Here is a 23090-nt window from a genome sequence, read left to right on the forward strand (position 1 = left end):
GGACTTACTTGCTTGATAGTGCCTGGAAATTGTTGCCTCAGTCCAACCATTTCAAAACTGTGTGTAGAGTCTCCAACCACCCTAAAAAATTTAAAATAAAATTTAAATGACCCACTGTATAATAATATAAATATTTTTGTACAGGTTATTAGGAGTTGACTTACTCTGAACTCGTCACTTTGTCGGGCAGCTCTTTCTGAGAATCACCAAGGGAAGATGCATTAAGGGAGAGATCCTCTATAGATGCCACCACAGGCACAAGTTCTGATCTTCTTTGACTAACATCTGCTCGTCGACCTGATCTGGGGCTGTCCATGTCCTCCTGTAAGGCTGAAAAACCTGCAAAAACAAGAGTTTCTAAATGTACCGCTCAAAATATATTTTTCAATGAAGTGCAGTGAACCATCATTTTTTATATAGTGAATAATGTGATAAAGTAGATGATGTTACTTTGCAACTAATAGTAAATTAACATTAAAATACAAGTAGATGGCTAGGTGAGTGCAATAAGCTGAAATCGTTACTTATTATTTATACAATGTCTGTTGGGCAACCATTCAAATTAGATGATGGTATATATTAAGTAGATTTTTGACTAATATTTTAATAGGTGATGGTTGACAAGCAGTTAAAAATTTCCTTGGATTAAAACATAATTTCTAAAAGCGAAGATTAAACTAAAGTGTTGCAAACATTTTTTTTTTTTTATCCAAAGCAATACCAAAGTAATAAGTTGTAAGTTATTATCATCCATACCTTCACTATGATCCAATGATATGGTTTGCTCAATTTCTGCATAGGTGTGTGAGGAGTGGTCTTGACTGGACTGGATTATTTTTGTTTCGATGAGATGCACAATGTCCATACGATTTATTTTTGTGAGTGTCTTCATTAAACTGTTCTCTGTTCAAGAAAATGGAGATATGGTATGAACATGCTTGTCTACTAGAAAGCAACACAATGAGATTTGTACAGAGCAGATTGATTAATATCTTAATATCTACTTAAGGCAAAATGAGTGATTCATAGGTCTACTAATGCTTTGTTTAGAACTGTCAATGTTGAGCCATATAGCTGCTAAGTTATACATTTATTCAACAATGGCAAACCCAAATAAAAACTGTAATACTTATTTACTGTACACTGATCTTAGGTGTTATGTTGATGTAGCATTGAGTGATCTGGTATAAAGAACATGTCAGGAAAAAACAGATAAAGTAAAATTGGACTTTGTCTCACCTGAAGCATTTTTTCCCTCCCTTTCTTTCCATAGTCTTATGAGGGCATGGCTTTGGTCTTGTAAGGAATTTGGATTCTCATTTCTTATCTGATTGATCTGTACATCACTAAATTCAAGTTCTCGAGCCAATTCTGATGGGAAAAAGTAAAGAAAAAAATATTTAATTCCCATTAGCAATGTACCCATATGAAATAAAATGCTCTTATGGATAAAATGCAGCATACAGAAACATAACAAAAATACATATGATATAATTTATATGGTTTGCCCAAAAAGCAAACCAATGACATTAAATCATTTTACAATTTTTAACCACAACATCTTTATTTCAAGAGTTCACACTTAGCTGATAATTGATGATAAAGTGTGTTTGGCAAGCTGTGCCGGGAGAGAACACTGAGCTCAAAATATCCTTAAGCTCGGAGCTCCCTCCTGTTTGAAAGATGAGAAGGGAGTTTGAGCTCAGGTAGGTCTCGAGAACTCCCCTGCTTGTTATTGAGTTAGGAATTGCTGAGATACAGCTGACTAAGAGTTTGTCTATGATGCCACATTGGATTAGTCAATTTACTTATAGTTATGTCTTTGGACGGTGGGAGGAAACCGGGGAAACCCGGGGAAAACCCACGCAAGCATGGGGAGAACATGCAGACTCCACACAGAAACACCAACTGGCTGGAAATAACTTAAACTAGTGGCATTATTGGTGTGATTTAACAATGCTAACCACTAGGTCGCTGTGCTGCCCTTGCTGTAAAAGAGGGAGGAGTAGGGGTGAAAGGGGGGATTCTTTAAGACAAAGATGACTGAAGTGGAAAACTTTATTTATAGTGAGCTATGCCGAATTAAGACTGCATGATTTTCAAAGTAGTTATGTCACAGATGTATTCACACTGCATGACCATTTGGGTTAGCATTCTGTCGGTGCTGTGTTTAGACTGTAGGATGGATCGGTGACAGGAAAGTTCAAACTGCATAACTTTACAATAGGAAGAATCACAGACAACTTTGTCCAAACTACATCTCACAACCATAGACTGTAAAATATATGGACGTAGCATCCATGACGTCACCCATAGGTTTCTGAAGAGCGCAAAAGAAGCCACAAGTAGGCACAGCCAATCGTCACCATTTTGTTTGCACATCATCGGACCCACGGCGGTATACCAAATAAGGGCAAAGAGGCGGAGAGTGAGCGGAGCTACAGACACCTGGTGGCATTTTGCTTGGACGTGGCCTAGACACACTTTATTTTGGGAGAATGCTTAATACTTTATCACCTGCGACTCGTTTGTGTTCTGACCACATGTGCTTGGCTGTACACTATATCAGTAAAGTGTTTAGACTTTTAAAAACACTGTAGTAATACATTGAGCCACTAAGTATTGTTCTTATGACGTTTTTCAATAGGAGGAAAATGCAAATTACTTCCAAACATTTCAAATATAGTCATGTGTTAGTAAATGCAGGACTATTGATGAAATTCAGCATAACACTGTATGACAACGCTTCAGATGACTGTTCTAGAGTCTACAGCTATTCAATCTGTCAGATTCTTGAGTCCATTACAGCTCTAAATATAAATAGAAACAAATACATGTATAGAGATGGTATATAAGTATATAACTTATACTCACATGGGAAACGGAGGCCACATGAATGGTTTGTGAGCACAATTAAGTGCACACAGCATGCCATGCTATCTGATACTTGTAGGAAACAAGTCCAAAGGCAGTTGACTGTGTAAAGCCACATAAAACAACACAGAAATACGATGAATATGCCAAAATCAGTGGCCAATCTGAGTCAGCTGAGGTGACGTGACGGCGACCAGCGAGACCTAGCTGTCACTCAAGTGGCCACGCCCTTAATTATGCAAACTTAATATAACTTAATATAAAGGAAACGGATTAGTTATAAAAAAATTCACCCCCCTCAAATTTGTCATGAAGGGTAATATTAGCTGTTTTAACAAAAATCTTTTTTTTTGTACCAGGCTGTAAACACCTTTTTTTCTGCTGTAAAGTTGGCCATTCTAACAGTGGGCTCAATTGAAATTTGCTCTATTATGGAGCCAGGAGCGGCCAGGACTAGCAGACAAACAAACAACCAAACAAACGTGAGAAGTGACATAAAAATAATGCAAGGTTACGTAATATATCTTTTGTTACTACATAATGGATAAAGAAGGCTTTAGGTTTAGAAGCTTGTGTTGCTCACCTGGCTTTTGAAGAGAATTAACAATCTTTCCTCCACGTTTTTTACTTTTCAACCTGATTGTGATATTGCTCAGATGACATGTCAAACAGACACAGTGCTCCGGCCAAATTTACACTAGTTTTTCCTCCATTTCTTGGGTCCATATAAACTGAAAATGAGCGCTTTCAACTTCTGCCCCAGCCTCCCGCTGGCCTGCAGGTACCCATACTAGTGAATGCTGCGCTCTCGTTGGCTGTAGGTGATGTTATTTTTATTCAGAACATGTCACACGACATGATTTGAATCACAGACAGCTCCAGATATTTAACATGCCAGCGACTCATCTGCAATTCTCTCATATCGTGTCCTTGATAGTTCATACTGTGTGATTGTCACTCACATGAATGAGCACCAATTTGCCTGTGATTTCAGGCATTTGTCAGCAATTTCTCAAAACCTGACGGCCCGTCAAAATCAGGGCTAAAATCATGCAGTCTGAACTCGGCATTAGGATTTGTCTGATTGGCATGATATGTGTAACTGTTTTGTGGAACCAGCCGGTATCAGTCATAAGCATGTGATCCTCTTGAAATGAGTTTATAAATAAACCACACCTATATTGCTGGGTCTCTCTGACACTGTATTATGTTAATTTCTGTATAAAAGTGTTGACATAAAAATACCAATATACCGAGCAGTGGTTCCAGGACATTTTAAAAACAAGATACATCTTTGTGTTCTTAATGTATAACTCTGTCTTATACATTTATACACTCGCATCATCTTGTGTAAACAAATCAGTATATGGATAATATATACACAAAATCATATTAACATAACCTGTTTATATGATTGCCACATTCTACTGTACCAATTCTTGGCCCCTTGATTGAAGAATTTCACATCAATTTACACATGCATATTCACAGTGAAACATTGAAATGAGCACAGATTATGAAGCACTCATACAATACACTATATAATAGTCTGTTAGCTCAGCAACAGGAAACCACTGGTACAGAGAATATTCTAAAACATTATTACAGTTTCCAGGTAATCTACCAACCTGACCAGCTGAAACCAAGGTGGTTTGCTATCACAGCCAGACGACTTTCTTTTCTGTCTGCCTCATCCTGTGGATCTACTGCAATATCCAGGAAAGCAGCAAAAAATACATAAGCACACACATCTAATACTAACGTTATTTTACAAATTAACATTTAGGATATGTTCACTGGCTTTCTCATGTTAAAAATTAACTTGGTTTATACTTTGTATTTCATACAATGAGGAAAGACAAGATAAATGATCAATAATATAAATAATTATCCTGGGATTTCTGAACATGTTTTAAATGTAACCAATTTAAACATAAACTTACATTAAGCCAGTGAATATACTGGCCAACAACACAAGATAAATACCCCCCAGAGCATTTGACTTTATGTTAATCATGGAATTTAAGTCAGATAAAGGGAAAGAGACAATGACATACATAGCCCAAACATCAAAGAAGCACCACGAAGAGTTGAAGCATTAGTTACAAGACAGAGAAGCAGCACTTCACTGAGGTGCTGAGGCAGATGAGAAAGAGATAATGGGCCCCAAGAGATGGGGGATACCTTGACTTCGGACTTTATCAGCAGGGATTCGTTCCATCTGCGTCTCAACAGGGTTGTCCCATCTGGGCCTAATGACCAAGGGATCTTCAGGGAAAGGCATTTTCATGTCAAGGAAAGGTTCATTCTCTATTACAGAGACATCGATGGTGCTGCTTTCATCATCTGATAAGGCAGCAGCCTCCTGTTTGTCTTTCTCTGCCTGAGCCAAACTCTCTACTACCTTAGCTGCCTCTTGACTAATCTCTTCAAAAAATACAACAGGCTCTTTATTTGTATGAGTGGGGCGGCCCTTTTTTTGTTTTGCTGGTGTGGATGTTTGAATTGGCTGACCGGGCTTTCCCCTGACAGGTAGTCTTGAAGGAAGTGTCTTAGTTGTACTAGATAGGTCAGTACTTGTTGGACGATTCTGGTCCTTTTTGGCTGGTTTCTTGCTGGAATCACTTTCACAGAAGCTCTTTGCTTTGGAAGACTTTGTTATAGTGGGTATTAATGGGCCTGTGTCTGTGTCAGATTTTCTCCTCGACTGAGGTTTTATGGGCAACTTTGACTTTTTATCCTTGGCAGGTTCTACAAGTTCAGACCGGAGGGAGCTTGCCTTAACAGGGATTCGGGACTTTGGTTTCTCCTCCTCTTTGGAGGATGACATATTTTTTTTAGATGTAGTGGAGGGAGAGGCTGCAGTGTGAATTTTAGAGCCAAGTTTACCATGAGATTCTTTCTTTTCAGGGGTTTTGGGTTGCTCTATAACTGAGTGCTGATCCTCTGGGGAAGAATCTGAGGACTCTTGTTCCTGCTGCGAATGAACTGATCTAGTAACTGTTAACACTGCCGTCTGAATACTGGCTATGACAGTGTCAGAGGAACCAGAATCAGATATTAAATGACCCTCACTAATAACTTTGTCTGATTTAATCTCTACTTTTTCAGACACTCCTTGACCTTTTTCTGAGTCTGTTTTGATGGGGGTTTTAGGCTTTGAGAGATCTGACTGTTTTGCTGTAGCGGAACGTACAGATAAATCTGCAGCCACTTTAGGTTGGTCTTCCTCCTCCTCTGCTTTTATTTGCAAAGAGAGGTTACAACCAACCTCCTTCTCAGCATCACCAGATGCTCCACCCGATTCATTTCCTCCTTCTTCAGCTACACCCTCCATAATGGGTTGCTCTATTTGATAAAATGCAAACCCTTCCTCCTCGTAACTCCTCTTTGTCATGTCTATTGCACCACTTCTTGTCATCTCAAAAAGTTTTCCCTCTTGAAAAAGGAAAGGGTTTTGTTCACTTGTTGGTGTACCATCCTCAGTAGGTGTCCTTGCTGGTGTTGTGTCTGGGGTCGCCCCTTGGGAATGCCGATCTACGACAAGACCCAAGATCTTTTGCTCTTCCTCTTTGACTCTTGCTGCAAATGCTTCATCATCTTCACGCATTGAATTCCAGGAATCTGTTTCTGCTTTTGCTGTTACTCCTCTAGATTCAGTCTTAGGAGGTTCTTCCTCACCATCATCTTCCTCTGTGTCATCATAAATACATATTTCTGGTTTAAAAGTTTCTTTGTTTTGTCCAATAATAACTGGCATAGAATCAATATTTAGGCTGCTGCTACAACTATCATCATATGATGTCCCTGCATGTCTCATATAATCACCTTTAATTTCATCTGTTACATTACGCTCTTCCTGACTTGCCAATTTATCAACATTCTGAAAGTTAGCTGCCTGATTTTGCATTTCATGACTATAAATTTCTTCACTTTCATTTATTTTTTGTTTTGCTAAGCTTTGCTCTTTTTGTTCATCAGTTATATTTGCAGCCAAATTACTCCTGCTTGAGGCAGTTTTGTTAAGCTCTGCTAACTCTGACTTAACACATTCCTGGTTAAATTTCTCACTATGAGATTCTTGAGGATGTGGTTTTATGGTATGCTTTTCTGTGACAGACTGAGGTCTCCTCATTGCTGATTCATCTGAAGATGCTGCACTGTGGGCCATGGTTTGTTGAATGTCCTCAGCTGTTTGGGGGCTCTTATGTATACCTGCTGGAAAAGGAGAGGGAGGTTGTACTTTAATGATCGGTTCAACAGACCGTGCTATCTCTGAGGCTTGTTTGGATTCAATAAACCCAACATCATCCACAGAGGATGTTTCATGTTTGGACACAAGACCAAACAATGTGATGATCTCCTGCCCTATTTCAGACACTACCAAGGTCTGAGAGGCTTCACTATCTTTTCTACTGTCCCTTTTGTCTTTTGCATCTTGTTCCATTTCATCAAATGTTTTTATTTTGGCAGCCATTTTAAACATTTCTTCCTCTGGAGTAAATTTTCTCTGTGTCAGGTCACACTTCAACTCATCATCTTCTACTGTCTCCTCTGGAATTACTGATGCCTTAAAGGGAACAATCAGGACCATGGGGTCGGGGGGTTGGGGATTGACCTCATAACTTACCTCTTCAGAACTTGGTGTGTCAGGTGAGAGAGGACTCTTACCAGAACTTGTCATCAGGGATGCCTGCTCACAACTGTCATCGTCGACATTAGCCTCCTGTTCTTTGAGCATTCTATTACGCAAACTGTCTGGGGGGATTTGAGGGGCTTTGGAGGATGTCAGGGGCCCTGTGGTCACACTGGGTTGTTCTACAGTAGGTGGAAAGGCCAGGTTGCTTTTCATCTCTATAGGACTGTTTTCTAAAGAGTCACAGCATGGGGATTCTTTTGTTGGACTAGGTTCAATAGAGTCTGGGGTTTTATGGGAAGAGTTGTCCTCCATCAAGGGACTACCCTCTAAAGAGTCCTTGTGGCTAATATTAAAAGAGTCATCAGCTACTGGACTAAGGGTCTCTGAATCTTGGTGTCTAAGAGGCAGCACTAAACCACCATGATCCTGTGTAGCTGCCCTTAAGGTCAGACTGTCAGCAGAGGTTGGTGTTGGTTGACCATCACATGATTCATCATCACTCAAAAAACTCTCTAGTGTTTCAGAGGGTCTTTTGGTCAATTTTCGAGATTTGGATGACTTGGTTGAAATAGAAACAATGTCCTTATCAACAAATGTTTGTTCACCCCCAAAGTTCACCCCTTTTTTCCTATGAGGAATACACATAGACTCACTTTTTGTTGGTTCATCCACTGCTTTGCTCAGTGCTGGATGATGAACTGTAGCCTCGGATGCCTGTTCAATTTTTGTCTTCATCGCAGCAGAAAATGAAACAGATACTTTACTTGTTTTGGCTTTATGTGTGTCTGCTGTGGAATTTGAGGCTTTTGCAAGTATAGACTGAGATGCTTTTTGCTGAGGTGATAACGAGAGGCTCTCAGGGCTTGTTTCTGGAGTTTCAGCCATGCCTTCATGTTTACAACTTTCTTCAGAGCTCAATGGAGCCTCCACTTCAGCAAGACTGGCACTTGGTGAGTCGACCAACGCTTCAAGTTTAATGCTGTCAGAGCTGTCATTAAATGTACCATTCTCTGTACCATTATCAGGTAAAAGATCACTGGCATGTTTGGACACATTTTGAGCAATAGCTGTTGTCATGCTTGATTGTTGACCCGCTGATTCTACTCCAAAAACCAAACCCTCCCCACTCCTTTCTTGTTTACAGACATGACTCTTTTGATTTTCTTTTGCATCTTTATCAAAAACTTCTTTTTCTTCATGGTGTTCGACAGGCCTTGAAACATCAAGAGATACTTCACGTGAGGATGAGTGGGGAAGACATTGGGAATTTGTAGTCTTAGCTTCTGATTTAATCATTGTTGTGTGTTCTGTTTTGGAAGGTCCTTTGTGTTCAAAGAGGCCAGACTTTCTTTTTGAGGGGTCTTGGCCAGTTTGAAATGCTCTCATTAGTTCTCTTACAGACATGGTTTCTTCTAGCCTTTCAGGCTCAGTTTTTGGTGACTTAGAAGAAGACTGTTTCTGGGGTAAAGAAGTTTTCTTTAGACCTGTTGTTTTTTGGTCTTTGAGAACAGATGTTTTGGCTTCAGCGGATTTAAATGGAGGTTTTTGGCTTGTCTGTTTTTTATGACCTTTTTGTTCTTCCTCTACTTTCTTCTGAAGAGCTTTAACTTTCTCTTTGATAGGACCAATTGGTGTCTCCTCGACCACTGGGGATACAGGGGACTTTTTTTGATCTCCAGGGACAGGTAAGAAGGCATCCTCTTCTGATGCCTTTCCAGCACTCTTACTAGCGATATTTTCTTTTGTGCTAATGGACTGGGTTTCATCTGTGTGTCCTTGAGGCCCTTTCCTTCTGACAGGCTTTTTTATTTCCGTTGTATGGGCTTTAGTGTCTTTTGCCATCGTAGGAACAATTTTTCGACCACCTCTGCGCAGAACAACCTCAGTGAACCTTTGCTGTGAAGATGTCTCTTGAGATTCAGGGGCATCCAATAAGTATTCTTTAACTTCACCAATGGGAATGCCAGATCTCTCTCTAGCACCCTTTGGCCTCTGTGATCCTCTGTTGACTCTAACTTCCTTTAGAAGTGCTTCTTGAGATTCAAAGGCAGCCATCATTTTGGCTTCTTCGATTTCACTTTCTGTTAGAAGAACCCACTCCTCATCCTTTCTATATCGACGATGCTCTGTTTTTGCAGACTCTTCCTTCTCACATGTTCCACTTCTTAAAATTTCACTAACTTTTTCCAAATCTTCTTTGACTTTTTCCATTATCTCAAAAGGCTCTGCTGACACCTCCTCCACCCCCTTTCCTAAATAATCCCCTTGCATTGGCCCCGCTTTCTCTGAGGAATCAGTGGTCAAAATAGCAGTCATTTTGATAAGGTCTTGCTTCATCTCTGACACATCAGAGAGTAAATCTGGACTTGCAAGGGCAGGAGAGTCTCGGATCAAGTGCGTTTTCAGGATTGATGTTTCAGTTGTTTCAGTGTCGTCGTCATCTTCCATTTGGATGTCATTTAAGGAGCAAATTAACCAAAATTTAAATTAAAGGGACAGAGATTGGAAAAGGAGATAAGGGATAAATTCAGATTTTTAAAGCTCAGAAGGCATCCAAATGACAAAAAAGGGGTAAGTGGATTGTGGGAGGATGTCTAATCGACTTGTGGGAGAATAACAACTGCAAAGCAAATGCTAAACAAATTTTAAAGACAACAGAAGAATAAGCAAATAAAAACTTGCTTATTTTAAATTTTGTTAAACAGCACACTCACAGACAAACACAAATAAATACTACTACATGGTTAATAAAAGGGAGACAAAAATAAGCCAACCAAAACACAGAGACATACACTGAAAAACAGAAACACAAAATAGACACTGCTCAAGATGTAAAACTCATGTCTACAGAAGAAAGAGAGAGACAAAGAGAGAATTTAAGAATGAACTTAATAAAACCGAACTCATCAAAAATATTTAATGTCCTTTTTTAAAGAAAGCCAGTGATATGCAACTGAAAATGAACTGCAAAGGTGTTTTTTAAATGTGAATGAAATCCATTAATCCATTATCCCTAAAATCAACCTAAACAAAATATTTAATCAAACTTCAACTAAAAGTGAAATACTGAAATGAATTATTTTTAGTGTTAGTAGTGGCAATGATGGAAAGTGTCATACTAAGAGCATTACTCAGGAATAATTCACATACACAAGACAGCATTCCAAACATTCACCGTTTGCGTTAATTTGCTCTGTAAATAAAAATGTTAATGTGTTGCAAGTTAGATTTATATTCCAGTTCCTACGCAAATATGAACATTAGTCTAATGTATGCACTCCACATTACATAGTGTGGTGATTCAAATATTTATTAAAGCAATATTAAGAAAGCTATACAATAGTAATGACCAAATGATAAAGCCATATACCTAAGAAAAAAATCAGGACGATGACTAGTTTAAACAAGCTTACTATATTCTATACTCTATTCTATACTATTACTATACTATTACTATATTCAAACTTTAATTATTTGTACATTCATTTAAAAAGTGAAAAAAAAATCATCTGATTAGACTGGCATACATAAAAAAACACTTTATGCAGAAGCATTAAAATAGGTACTAAAGAGGGTGACTCCTACACATTTACGGTAAATAAGAATGACAATTTGCTTTGCAGACTGTTATTGTGTTTAATGAAGGGAATATGGATCTAAAACAGGGGAAAACAAACATCACCACAGTATGAATGAAATTCTTTTTATGTACATAATTATGCACACAATCATTTCTCTATTATGATTTGTGAACCTATAGAATAATTATAAAACTTGCTGTATCACCTAAAGCAGTGGTTTTCAGTCCAGGTCCTGCAACCTTCTGCACATGTCATGTATTTTTCTTAGTTAACAGGGAGTTTTAAAGATTAAAAAGATAAAATTGCCAGAGCAATGGATCACCAGGACTAGGACTCAGAACCACTGGCCCAATGAGGATGAAAGCCTGGAGATAAGAGTCATTACAAAACAAGTGCTCTTTTGAGTACTATGGAGTTAAAGGAAACGTCCACTTTTTTGTAAATATACTCATTTTTACAAATCTCCTACAGTTAAACAGGTACGTTTTACCCTTTTAGAATACATTCTGGCAGAAGCACTTTTAGCTTTGCTTAGAATAGATCATTGAATCCATTTAAACCATTAGCATGTTGGGGTGTGCAAAGACGCATGTCCCACAAGACAAGATGAGACTCGAGACTGGGTCTATAAGAACAGGATAAGATTTTTAAATTTGATACACTTGATGATAAAAATATATTTTGAGAAATAGGCTTTTATTTAACTGGAAAAAAACAAGATACACAAAATGTAGGTATATTTTAAAATAATTATGTACTATTTGAAATAAAACTTCTATTTAAAAATGTGAACATTGCAAAAAGTTCTCAAAAACTGACATTTGCAATATAATAAATTATAAATTAAAATAAATATTTAAATATTTATTAACGATTAGAAATGATATGTGTTTAGCATTATGTTCTGTTGCTATTTCAAATATTGCACTTTCTTTTTGTCTCGTTAGTAAAAGTAACCCCACCGCCAGCCACAGATGCAAGCAGATCTTACTTTTATCCCAGAAAGATTTTGCTGCTACTTAAGAACCATTTGTCCTGGGGTTTGTTCTTTGTACTTCAGTTAATTTATCTATTTGACAGATCTAGGATCTTTTATTCTTGATAACTGATCTCTGGCTAATTTGGTTCTTAAAACAAATTCGCGAATCAGATTAAGATGTCTGAATCAACTGATCTGAGATAACAGTGTGTGTTGTGAAGGACAGATCTATCGATCCTCAAAATCATGATCAGCAATGCAACCTTTGGCTGATGACACAGCAGCACAATGACATCGTCTGATTAATAGTCAATTATCTATGTGAGCAAAATTACACAAAATTTGTTGTAAACGGTTTGCTAAATATGATATGCAATAACTTACCACCTTTGTTGTGGGGTGCAGGCTTTACACTTTCATGTGTCAAGAATATATTCTTTATTAGAGGATTTTCTTTATTTTAGTAGCCTTGGCCTGTTTCTTAATCAGTGTAAGAAATAACTGGCTGTTTAAATTAAATTAGCATCAAATAAGCATTTTGATATCGGTAAAGGTGTCTGCAACTTTTGTGATGCATCAAATCATCATCATATTATCTGTTGAAACATGTGCATGACTGCATAAATTATAATTCTTTAAAATAAAACTGTCGAATACTGTGCATGTCTGTTATCATAAACAAATTAAATTAAAGCTGGTACCTAAAAATATGATGCATTTGTCTATAAAAAGTCCATATTAAAAAATGTTCTCTTTGAACTCCTTGAGGAGAACTACATCATGACAGTTTTTGTACTTTTATTTCGGACTGCAGAATGCATAAGTTTGACTTATATTTTGTAATACTTTATATTTTTTAAAACCTATATAAATTATAGATATAATATAAATTATATATAATTCTTTTTATTTAATATTTTCACAAGTCCATACAACTACTACTGTTAGAAAATTTGACCATTTGGTACATACTTTCAGTATTACCTTCGCTTAAAATTACCTGATCAAATTCTGTTTATGTGAAATAAGCCTGCTCCCGAGCAGGTTTGAGCTACCAGACCTGTTGCTATGACAACAACTCTCAGATGAGTTTTGAAGAACGAAACAATCCTGAATCATGTCAAATCATCAATAAGCAAATCCAGCTAATTGAGTAATCTACGTACGGAGAACAGACGCCTGGTTTAGAGCCGGTACTTTAGGTGTTGAAAAAAAATAACTTAACTCGAAATGCGTTTGTGCCAACTATGATGTTCTCGCGACACCATTCAGATCTTATGCCACGAAAGATCTAGCCACACCCCAATTAAATTACACTCAAAAAAATCAAAAAAGAGCTTTGATAATTTTACTATTTAAACTTGATTCTTCTGTAGTTACATTGTGAAGAATGACATACAATTAATGCTATTTTGTAGGTCAATATGGCTAGAAACTATACTCTCATTTCAGCGTAATAATCAATAAACACTGCTGCTGTATTCCATGGCTGCAGCGGGCTCCTATGATATTATGTAGCACCTGAACATATTTCCCAACTAGGTAACCATGTAACTGCACTGCGTAATATCATTACACCCTCTGCAAGCAATGCAAAAATGAGCTTATTTACAAAAAAGTGGATGAATTCCTTTAAATATATTCTTTGTCATCTACTGTTAAATGTTAGATTTACAGGGAAAATTTCTGTTTAAAAATGACTCGTGCATTTTAATAAATTAATAGTCATGTTATGATGTATACAGTATATAAACGTGACAGACTTTACTATAATTTTAAAGTTTATATTAGCATCAATTACACTGAAATTAATAGTTGTAAACCAAGTAATAGTTAACTCACTCAGACAAACATGAGGACTATATACAGAAGAAAGTTAATGTCATGCTCTTTGAGTTACTTTACAGCTGTGCAATTTCCAGTTAGTATATTTAATAGAAATTAGGTGGTGCAAGACAACATGTTCTAGTTAATTAAACTAAATATCTTACATTTCCCAAGTGTTCGGCTTGTCTGTGAAGAAAAAAACAGGTGAAGACATTTCAATGGCATATATGCTATAAGCAACAACACTTTTATGTAAGTGTAACACTGCTAGTTTACCTACACACATACTGCGAATTGTACTGTGTGTTGACTTTTAGCATTACAGCTGTACAATATAGACCATGTACAGTTATGAGAAAATGTGTGTAAACCCTTTAGCAGAATCATGAATAGCTATTAAAACAAGCAAATAATAAAATAAACAAATTTAGGGAGTCATTCATGAAATCCCAAGGGTTGTTTTTAAACATTTTCCCACTGACCACACAATAGCTTCTCTTTATATAAAAGAATAATACTAAAATGACAATATAATATTAGAATATTATATTATATAACACAATAATGGAGGAAAGCAAAGAGCCTTTTGTTAATTAAAGTGCAAAATCGCAGTTACCTCCTCATCAGGTTCTTGATCTGAATCTGATTCCTTAGAGGAGCAAGAAGCAGCAAAAGAGGAAGAAAGATGGACAGAAGTACAGGAGAGACAGAAGGGGACAGAGAGCAGGCAAAGCAGTTATAACAGCAACAGAACATGTCTGAGGCCAGCCAGTGCAGTGTGGGGTGACAGCCATACATACGAAAACATACATACGCATTTATCAATTTTTTCAACTAAAGTGTTATAAATAAAGGAAACAAAAACGGCTCAAATGACAAGGCCTTCCAACAGCAACATATAAATAATTTGTGTCGGAATAATTCAATTTTGTGGTGTTTTAACTATGCCTGCAAAAGTCACTTTGACCTTTACATTAAACTATGCAGATATTGTGATATGTAACAATCATATCATGGCAAAGGAATGAACACAAAGCATGCAATTTTGCCAGAAATGCAAACAATAACAAAATATGGCATGAACTTACCTTAGAGTAAGCTGGCAGGGAAATGTTTAGATTGCATACTGCACCATGACTCAATGTCCTAAAAGATCTCGGCTCTTTTGTGAAGGACAAGCGTCCACAAGGCTCTTGAGTGTTGTCTCGTATCTAAAAGTCATTGATCAAGAATACAGTTAAACCCTCATATAAATTTGATTGTTTTCCTCAGATTTAAGAAGTGTTGACTTACTTTGATGAAAAGCGCCAGTCGGTTTTCTTTAAAGGCATAGAAGCTGAAGACATGATGCTGACCACTTTTTGTTAGAGGAACCAGGTTTCCAAAACAGTCTACATATATGGGTTTTCCTTCTAATACCTAGAATGCATAATGACAGCAAGCATTTTAAAGACCATAAACATATTTGTGCTACAGTGAAAATATTTCTAAATCATCAATAGTTTAGACTATATTTTATACTTTATTTACAATACTGATTTGGATTATTTGCATGATTATGTGCTTGATGACCAACATGAACCAATAGTTTTATTTATTTTAAAATGTCTTACTGCCGTTTAGACCAGGGGTGGCCAATCCTGTTCCTGGAGAGCTACCTTCCTGCATATTTTAGTTGCTACCCATATCAAACACACCTGAACCAATTAATTAGGACCTGAACACCACGTGATAATTACAGGCAGGTGTGTTAATTATGGGTTGCAACTGAAATCTGCAGGAAGGTAGCTCTCCAGGAACAGGATTGGCCACCCCTGGTTTAGACAATAAAAACAAACAGCACCAATTTTAACATACTTTTAAATTATTGTTTTTCATTTCATTTTATTGTAAGTTCACCTGTGATTTCAACCAAAATTGCCGAAATTATATGTCATCTTTCATATTCAAATTATTTACAAAATGTTCATAAAAGCAGCAACACTAAACTTAATGATAGCCAAAACAAATCTTAAAGTTCAAAGTTTTATACGGATTAACAGGTTACTCTATTCACTTTTTTATTAGCCATTTTAATATGTTTATGCATCTTCAGAATACAATGAAGTTGTGTTTTTCCAATGTCCACTCATTCAAGGCTGTACGAGCATGACTTTTCTAACTGATGTGTTTAAACTATGTGTTAAGAATTTACGTTACACGTCTAGTTCTTGCACTGATGGATGATGTGTTTATTAATTAGATCAGGGGTTCCCAAAATTTTTAGCCTGTGACCCCCAAAATAACAATGCCAGTGACTTGCGACCCCAAAATATCCCAGTGGTGGTTATAAATTTACAATGATTGCATGCACAACAATAAACCTATATAAACAAATGCATATTGACAACACAAAAAAAGTGCAACAGTCTAACGACCATATAATTTATATAGTCATTTATTAATTATACATATATAATTTCATTTCATTTAATAAATATAAAATTTTTGGTTTAATTTTGGAGACCTCCACTCAGAGATCATTCTCAATTTTCAGTTGTGGCCTGTGTTTATGTTTAATGTATTTGATTGCCATAAAGGTGTGAGAAAGTTTAACCTGGGCTGTTTCTCAATATGCATTCTTCAGCGCTCTTGCGTTCTCATGTAACGTCATCATCAACTGCCAAAGTTCAGTTTCAAAACTCAAGACCACAAGAACAGAGGATGCATGAAAGTTCCCAGATGTGTTCTTAATATCGAGGATGCATCAATGTGGACTTAAGCACAAAACACGCTTGAGAAGTCCCAGAAGTCATTGCGGTTAAATAAAGGAGGTGGGAAGCGTAGCATTTTATATAGATTTATAATTAAAGTTCAGAGATATAACTTACTTATCTCAGGAGTTTCCCTAAATAAAACATCACAACGAGAATCTTTATAAAGGCATAAAGAGTAAAGTTGTTTAATTGTTGAAACTTGTATGGAAATTGTGAGAAGGGGAAAAACAATAAATAGTAATATGAATGCTTTAATGTTTGAATAATTTCCAATTTAAAAATCACGTGAATGTCACATGATCATCAGGAAGAACCAGGATAGAACGCAACATCTCAGTTCTCATAGGACGCGTTCTCTGTTCTCGCGGTCTTTGTTCTTTTGAGGTAACTTGGCAGGACTGCTCTCCACAAGAACGGAAGTCCGTTCTCTGCATTCTTGAAACTGAAAAACAGCCCATGCACTATAAAATCAATCTGCTGCAGACGCTAGCAGACGCTAATTGCAGCTGTGATGTTAATCTAACGCAAACACACAATCTTATAAAAAAAATTATTGAAAGGCTGATGGCTTTTTCTTTTGCATGTTGTTGTTTGTGTAACTATAAGCTATTTTTATCTTCTGTTGGTTATGGATAAAATGTGGCATTAATAGTTTAATTAATTTTTGGTCACACTTTATATTGATGGTCCGTTTGTAGAATTTAGTAACATCGACATGCCAACTAATTTTCCTTAGATTATAAGTAGACTGTTAGGTTAGTGTTAGGGTTGGGGTTAGGGTTAGGCATAGTGTGAGTTGACATGTACTTGCCAGTTAGTTAAATGTCTGTTAAAGCAGCAGTATCAACATATATTAAGCAGACAGACTACATATACTCAAATGGACCATCAAAATAAAGTGTTACCAAATTTTTTTGACTTTTGGAAATTCCCATGTGACCCCCTGTCAGTGTCCCGCCATCCCTCAGGGCATCCCCACCTCACTTTGGGAACCACTGAATTAGATTAGAGGTTGATGTTTTTCTCAAAATCCCCACAGGATGGCAGCATTTTTAGTAAATCCTAAATGACAAGTTGTTAAAAATTGTAGAAATTGTAGAGGAACCCTGTACAACTGATTATTAGCAAGTCTATAGTTCAAAACACAAATTCTAATTTATTTTTAAGCATGTTTACAGTATGCATTGTCTGAGGAAATTAGAGTGAATGAAAACTTTCTGGATTACATAAACATGTTTGTAAACCTATACAATAACCATTGTGTTTAAATTATGTTATTCATGCCATTACAACTAATGAGCAGTTTATAGTATGATATGTATGCTGTGTCTGTGATTGTTAATTTATTTCCCAAATGTTTACTGAGTATTGTATATATTGTATAAATATAATGAATGTTGATGTTCAACAGTGGCTATAACTGTATCATAATCAATAAAGAAATCATGAATTCTAAGAGTATGAGAAAATCACTAAAAATATATAATGGAGAATAACGAGTTTTAGGCCTAGTTACATCCCATACTAAAGGGTTTAATGACTTGGCACAGACAAATCATTAGCTGAGTCTAACCCAGCAGCATGAACTTTCAAGTCATGATATTTGACTTCACAGTACAGTACAACATGTGTGGATGTGTGTATTTATGTGTTAAGTTAGGCCATTTGTATCAGACAAGTTAATAAAGTCCAGTTTGTTTAAATGCACAGGTGTCAAACTCAGTTCCTGGAAGGCTGCAGCTCTGCACAGTTTAGTTCCAACCAAACAAACCATTAAACAAACCTGATCAAACTAATTGAGCCCTTTAGGGTTGTGTGAAACCTACAGTTAAGTGTTTTGAAACAGTTTGACACCCCTGTTTTGAAGACTTAGTTAGGTTAGTTGTGCTATTAGTTTTATTGGCTTGCCAATAAAAAGTGTTTTCACTGTAATGGATCTTCCTTTATGGCATTATGTGTTTTTATTGCTACAGAAGTAAATATTTATTCAATTAAATTGAATTGAACTGAACAGAGAGTTTAGACAAGAAGTCTTTAACCCTATTTCTGAAGACCAGTTGTCTTGCAAAGCTTATTTCTAACCTGTTTCCTGCCTGTGTATTTTCAAATGATCCTTAAAAGCTTGATTGTTTTTTTGTTTCGAATGAAGTTCCTCAGGTGATTCTATTGCTATATATTGACACTGTCATAGTGAGTGATCCTTCAGCTTAAAAAATATTTCACCAAAATGAAAATTCTGTCATCATTTACACACCCTGTACTTGTTTCAAACCTTTATGTGTTTCTTTCTTCTGTTAAACACAAAAGAAAATATTTTATAGAAACCTCTCATATTGACATCCATAGCATTTGTCTGATAGAATTTTTTCAGAAATCGATGGTTACAGGTTTTCAGCTTTCTTCATAATATCTTCTTTTGTGTTTAACAGACGAAAGAAAAAAGGCTTGGAACCACTTTCATTTTTGGCTTAAAAATCTCTTTAATAGCAGCCATCTTGTTGTACAGTAAGTTCATGCCGACAGCCACAAGCATTATTCTTTGGAAACCCTCTAATATTCTTTGGAAACATTTATAGAGGCTTTGTCGGTAATCATTAAAATGTTTATGAGAACTTTACCACATCCACAGTATGTGGTATTTTTCAAACATTTTACATCTATCCGCATTTTATTGTGCAAGCTAAATGCAGATCCACCTGATTCCGCTGTAACATTGCTTCAATTAACATTTATTTATGCTTGTTTTTCCTGTGTATTTCAGTCTACTCTGTTCCACGTGTGTTTAAAAAGATGGTCATAATAAATCCATGCATCATTTCAACATCTCTATTGAATGATATATTAATCTGCCTAGTTAATGAAGGAGGATTATTTTAATAGGACAGAATACTTTTACAATACTAAGAAATCTATACTATTTTATATCTTAGGCTGATTGAGTTAAATAGTAGTATATTAAAAGGTTGCCACCTTTTGTCGCATGTCAAATTCTTAGATTTTTTCCGATGACTAAAAAGCTGATTTTCATCAACCTTTAATGAATATAACACAAGGCACTGTTTTTATTTGCATAAAATAGAAAGAGTTTAAGCTTGAATACTATTTTTCTAGTGTTTATTTAATGGCCATTATGAGAGTAAAAAATAATAATTAACTCCTGATTTAAAGACCAGTCCAACACCTTGTCTTTGAATTTTGCAGCAAAAGTGTGTCTCTTTTTTGTAGCTCTTGACATTTTCATTTTCCTAGCATGTTTGCCTTAGGTAACAGATACTGCTCAGTGACTGCAATTGACTTGAGTGGCTGCTAGCTGATGAATGGCAAAGGAATAAAATGGTGCTAAAATGGCCTTACCATAAGAATAGGCAGATGTGTGAAACATGATAACAAATATGATAAGAAAATGTATATAAATGGAAACTAAAATTTAGGTGACATACAAATGTCTCTGAAAAGTCTCCAGAAATGCCATGATCCATCTGAACCCTGTTTTAGGAATCTGAAGTTGAATCCTAGTGTAGATATCTGGCTGTCAAGGGCTGGTCTACTCACCTCCACATCTCGGCTACGTGCCACTTCTGAAAAGTTCTCTTGCTGCTCCAAAGTTTTATCCATTTTGTCATCAGTCATACAGAAGCAGCGCAACCGAGCCTCTATCGGGTCATGGGTTTTGGCAAAAATGACAAATTTGGCCATGTAAGGTACACAGATGATCTCACGATACATCAGGGTGGCGAAATTCACAGATTCCTGCACCTGCCTGCAGTCTATCAGCCAGAATCTGAGAAAAATATGGAAAATATAGGTATTTAATTTTATTGTGGGTTCAACCAGGATTAAAATATCAGATTTGATGAATTTAGTGAGATAATGATATTGTTTTATTTACTGTAATACAATTTTCTATCTAGCAATGCTCGGCTTTTGATGAAGGGATTGTACCTGGCAGACACATTTGTGGTGAAAGACACACAGTCATTGGTGAATGTTAAAGGTGTCGTCCCTGTAATGTCCTCCCACTGAGCAGGAGTGGTTCCACCTGAAAAAAAAAAAAAAAAAAAACTTAAATTTGGTTACACAACACAAGCCTGTTGAAAGTTTATGTTCCCTAGTGAGAGCTCCACTAGAGGGCAATCCAATCTTTCCTTCTGCTACTCGTCTGGACTCTTTTTACCTACAACCCATTGCATTGATTTCTGTTACACCTTTTTTCCATTAAATGGATGATTTGGAGCTGTTGGACAGGTTTAAATGCCTTCCAAAATGCATTCGAGACGTATATAAATTTCATTTCTCAAACCACTTTAGGAAGAAAGTGGACAGGTCTGAATGTATCTAGTTGTTGAAAGCATACATGTAAATTTTATTCCTTCCAATTTAAAAAATTAAATAAATGTGAGAGCACATGCTGTGGGCTATATGACCGTCAGATTTACAAGTGCAAATGCATAAGCAAAAGAAGGCCAAAGATGACAGTTTAAGGTGTTTGTTCCATTTGATTTATTTATTTATTTTTTTTTGTTTTGTTTTATTTTTGACCATGAAATTACCAAAACAATGGGTTAAATTATAATGAAATGGCAGCATTAACAACAGAGACACAGCACACATCTGCAGCATGAATCTCTGTGAAAAGTGAGGAAAAATAGTGGAAAAATAGACCATTTAGTTCTTTATAATATACCAAAGATAAATTGTTTTGTTTTCAGGAGAGCACGCTATACAAAAATTATTACATTGAATAATGTCCTGCACATATCTACTATATATAAATAACTATAAATAATGATTCACTGTCATACAGCTCTAACAGCAGTTCAATAAAGGAAATGCTGCAATATGATTGGTTTTTATTATACCACATTTGGCTCTGAAAATACAGGACACGTGAGGTGTCTGAATAACACAGCTCTGAACCGGGTAAGTAACTATACTATGCACCAGGTTTTGAGTGGCAGATGTGATCGGATACAGACTTTACCAAAAAGCCGAGAAGGAATTGGGGGGTGAAATTACGACAGTTTTCCGGGAGAAATAACAAAAATGGAAGATAAGTCTGAAATATGGGAGACTCCCTGGAAAAACAGAAGTGTTGGCAGGTATGGCTTTAATGCATAATCTATGACTAATCTATATTCCATGACTATTGGTCAAAAGCAAAACACTGAGCTTGGTATCTCCTAGTTGTAATCAGAATATTGGGTAACAGCATTCAAAAACAAAAAGTGTAACAATTTGTCATCAAGTGAGTTAAATGAATTAAAGTTCTATGTTTGGCTGAAACAAGCTTGCAGGCTGAGTTAAGATCCGAGTCAGAGGGTGCATTTCCTTAACATTTTCAGCAAAATTATTAAACGTTTTTATTTAAATTCATAATACTCAGTGCTGTGTTCGTTCTCACCTGTGATGCTGCATAGCAAACGTAATGTAGGAGTCTCTCCACCTCCAAAGCTCCCAAGGGCCGGGTCAGCAGAACTCTTCGGGACAGGGATGGTCATGGTTATGGGTTTATGGAATTTCCTTCTCCGGGGTTCCAGGGTAACTATAGGGCTGAATGTGGCTTTATTACCCAGCATATTCCTCACCACATCAACACTCATAGGCTGCGTCTGGAAAAAAAAGCAAAGATAACATTGCAAGTCTGAGACTTAACAGACACATCAAATTAATCACTTAAACCAGTGGTCACCAAACTTGTTCCTGGAGGGCCGGTGTCCAGCAGATTTTAGCTCCAAACCTAATCAAACACACCTTATCAAGCTAATCAAGGTCTTGCTAGGTACACTTGAAACATCCTTACAGGTGTGTGGAGGGAAGTTGGAGCTAAACCCTGCAGGGACACCGGCACTCTAGGACCGAGATTGGTGACCCCTGACTTAAAGAATGTCATATTCTAATTTTGGTATGTTTAAAAACGATCAAATTTTGGACAGGACAACTGTCACAGTACATCAGCTAAATTATAAAGGTCCCATGAAGTGCTTTGAAATGTGCATTTTTATTTGAAAGAGTTATAGTAGCTTCTCTCCTTTTAAAAAATACAGCTTCCCCCCCTCCCCCCCGCTCTGACAGTGGAAGTGTTTGAGCTCAAGAGCATCAAATGAAAAGCAAAAGAGAAGAAGGGGCAGAGCATGTCAGATCATTGATCCAATTAGGTGGAAGTGACAAACTACAAGCTTTATGGCGTTATTATCATTAAATCTCCATGCTACTGTACCTGCAGGCCAACACGGATGCGTTTCGTGAGAGCTCCCTCTGGGAATACAGCCTGTACTTCAGGAACCACCGTGCTGCTCAGAACCCCACCTTCTGGACCGATGAGATTACTGTCCTGCTTAATTCGTGACACCACAGCAAAATACTGTGGAAAGTCTCGAGTAATAATTCTGCAGATGCGCTTTTTCTCCAGCTCTTCTGGTGGGTCCAGCCCTAAA

At 36.7% G+C, this 23090-nt stretch overlaps 1 protein-coding gene across 52 annotated transcripts in view; it reads right to left on the reverse strand.

The window, feature by feature from the left end:
* ank2b (ankyrin 2b, neuronal) overlaps window positions 1–23090 on the reverse strand; it is a 243298-nt gene that overhangs the window by 22682 nt on the left and 197526 nt on the right. For 23 of the 52 annotated variants that reach the window (XM_087259186.1, XM_087259181.1, XM_087259180.1 and 20 more), the window contains 14 exons: window positions 22874–23085; window positions 22058–22265; window positions 20599–20695; window positions 20209–20437; window positions 15194–15319; window positions 14989–15111; window positions 14517–14549; window positions 14065–14086; window positions 5059–9954; window positions 4503–4580; window positions 1240–1371; window positions 757–903; window positions 165–339; window positions 9–81 (listed from right to left, as the gene is read on the reverse strand). In XM_087259186.1, the coding sequence (XP_087115312.1) occupies window positions 9–81; window positions 165–339; window positions 757–903; window positions 1240–1371; window positions 4503–4580; window positions 5059–9954; window positions 14065–14086; window positions 14517–14549; window positions 14989–15111; window positions 15194–15319; window positions 20209–20437; window positions 20599–20695; window positions 22058–22265; window positions 22874–23085 (6551 nt within the window). 52 annotated transcript variants of the gene reach the window in all.

This window comes from Danio rerio, chromosome 7 (assembly GCF_052040795.2).
Source record: "Danio rerio strain M-AB ecotype USA chromosome 7, GRCz13ab, whole genome shotgun sequence".
In the NCBI taxonomy this organism is placed as follows: domain Eukaryota; kingdom Metazoa; phylum Chordata; class Actinopteri; order Cypriniformes; family Danionidae; genus Danio; species Danio rerio.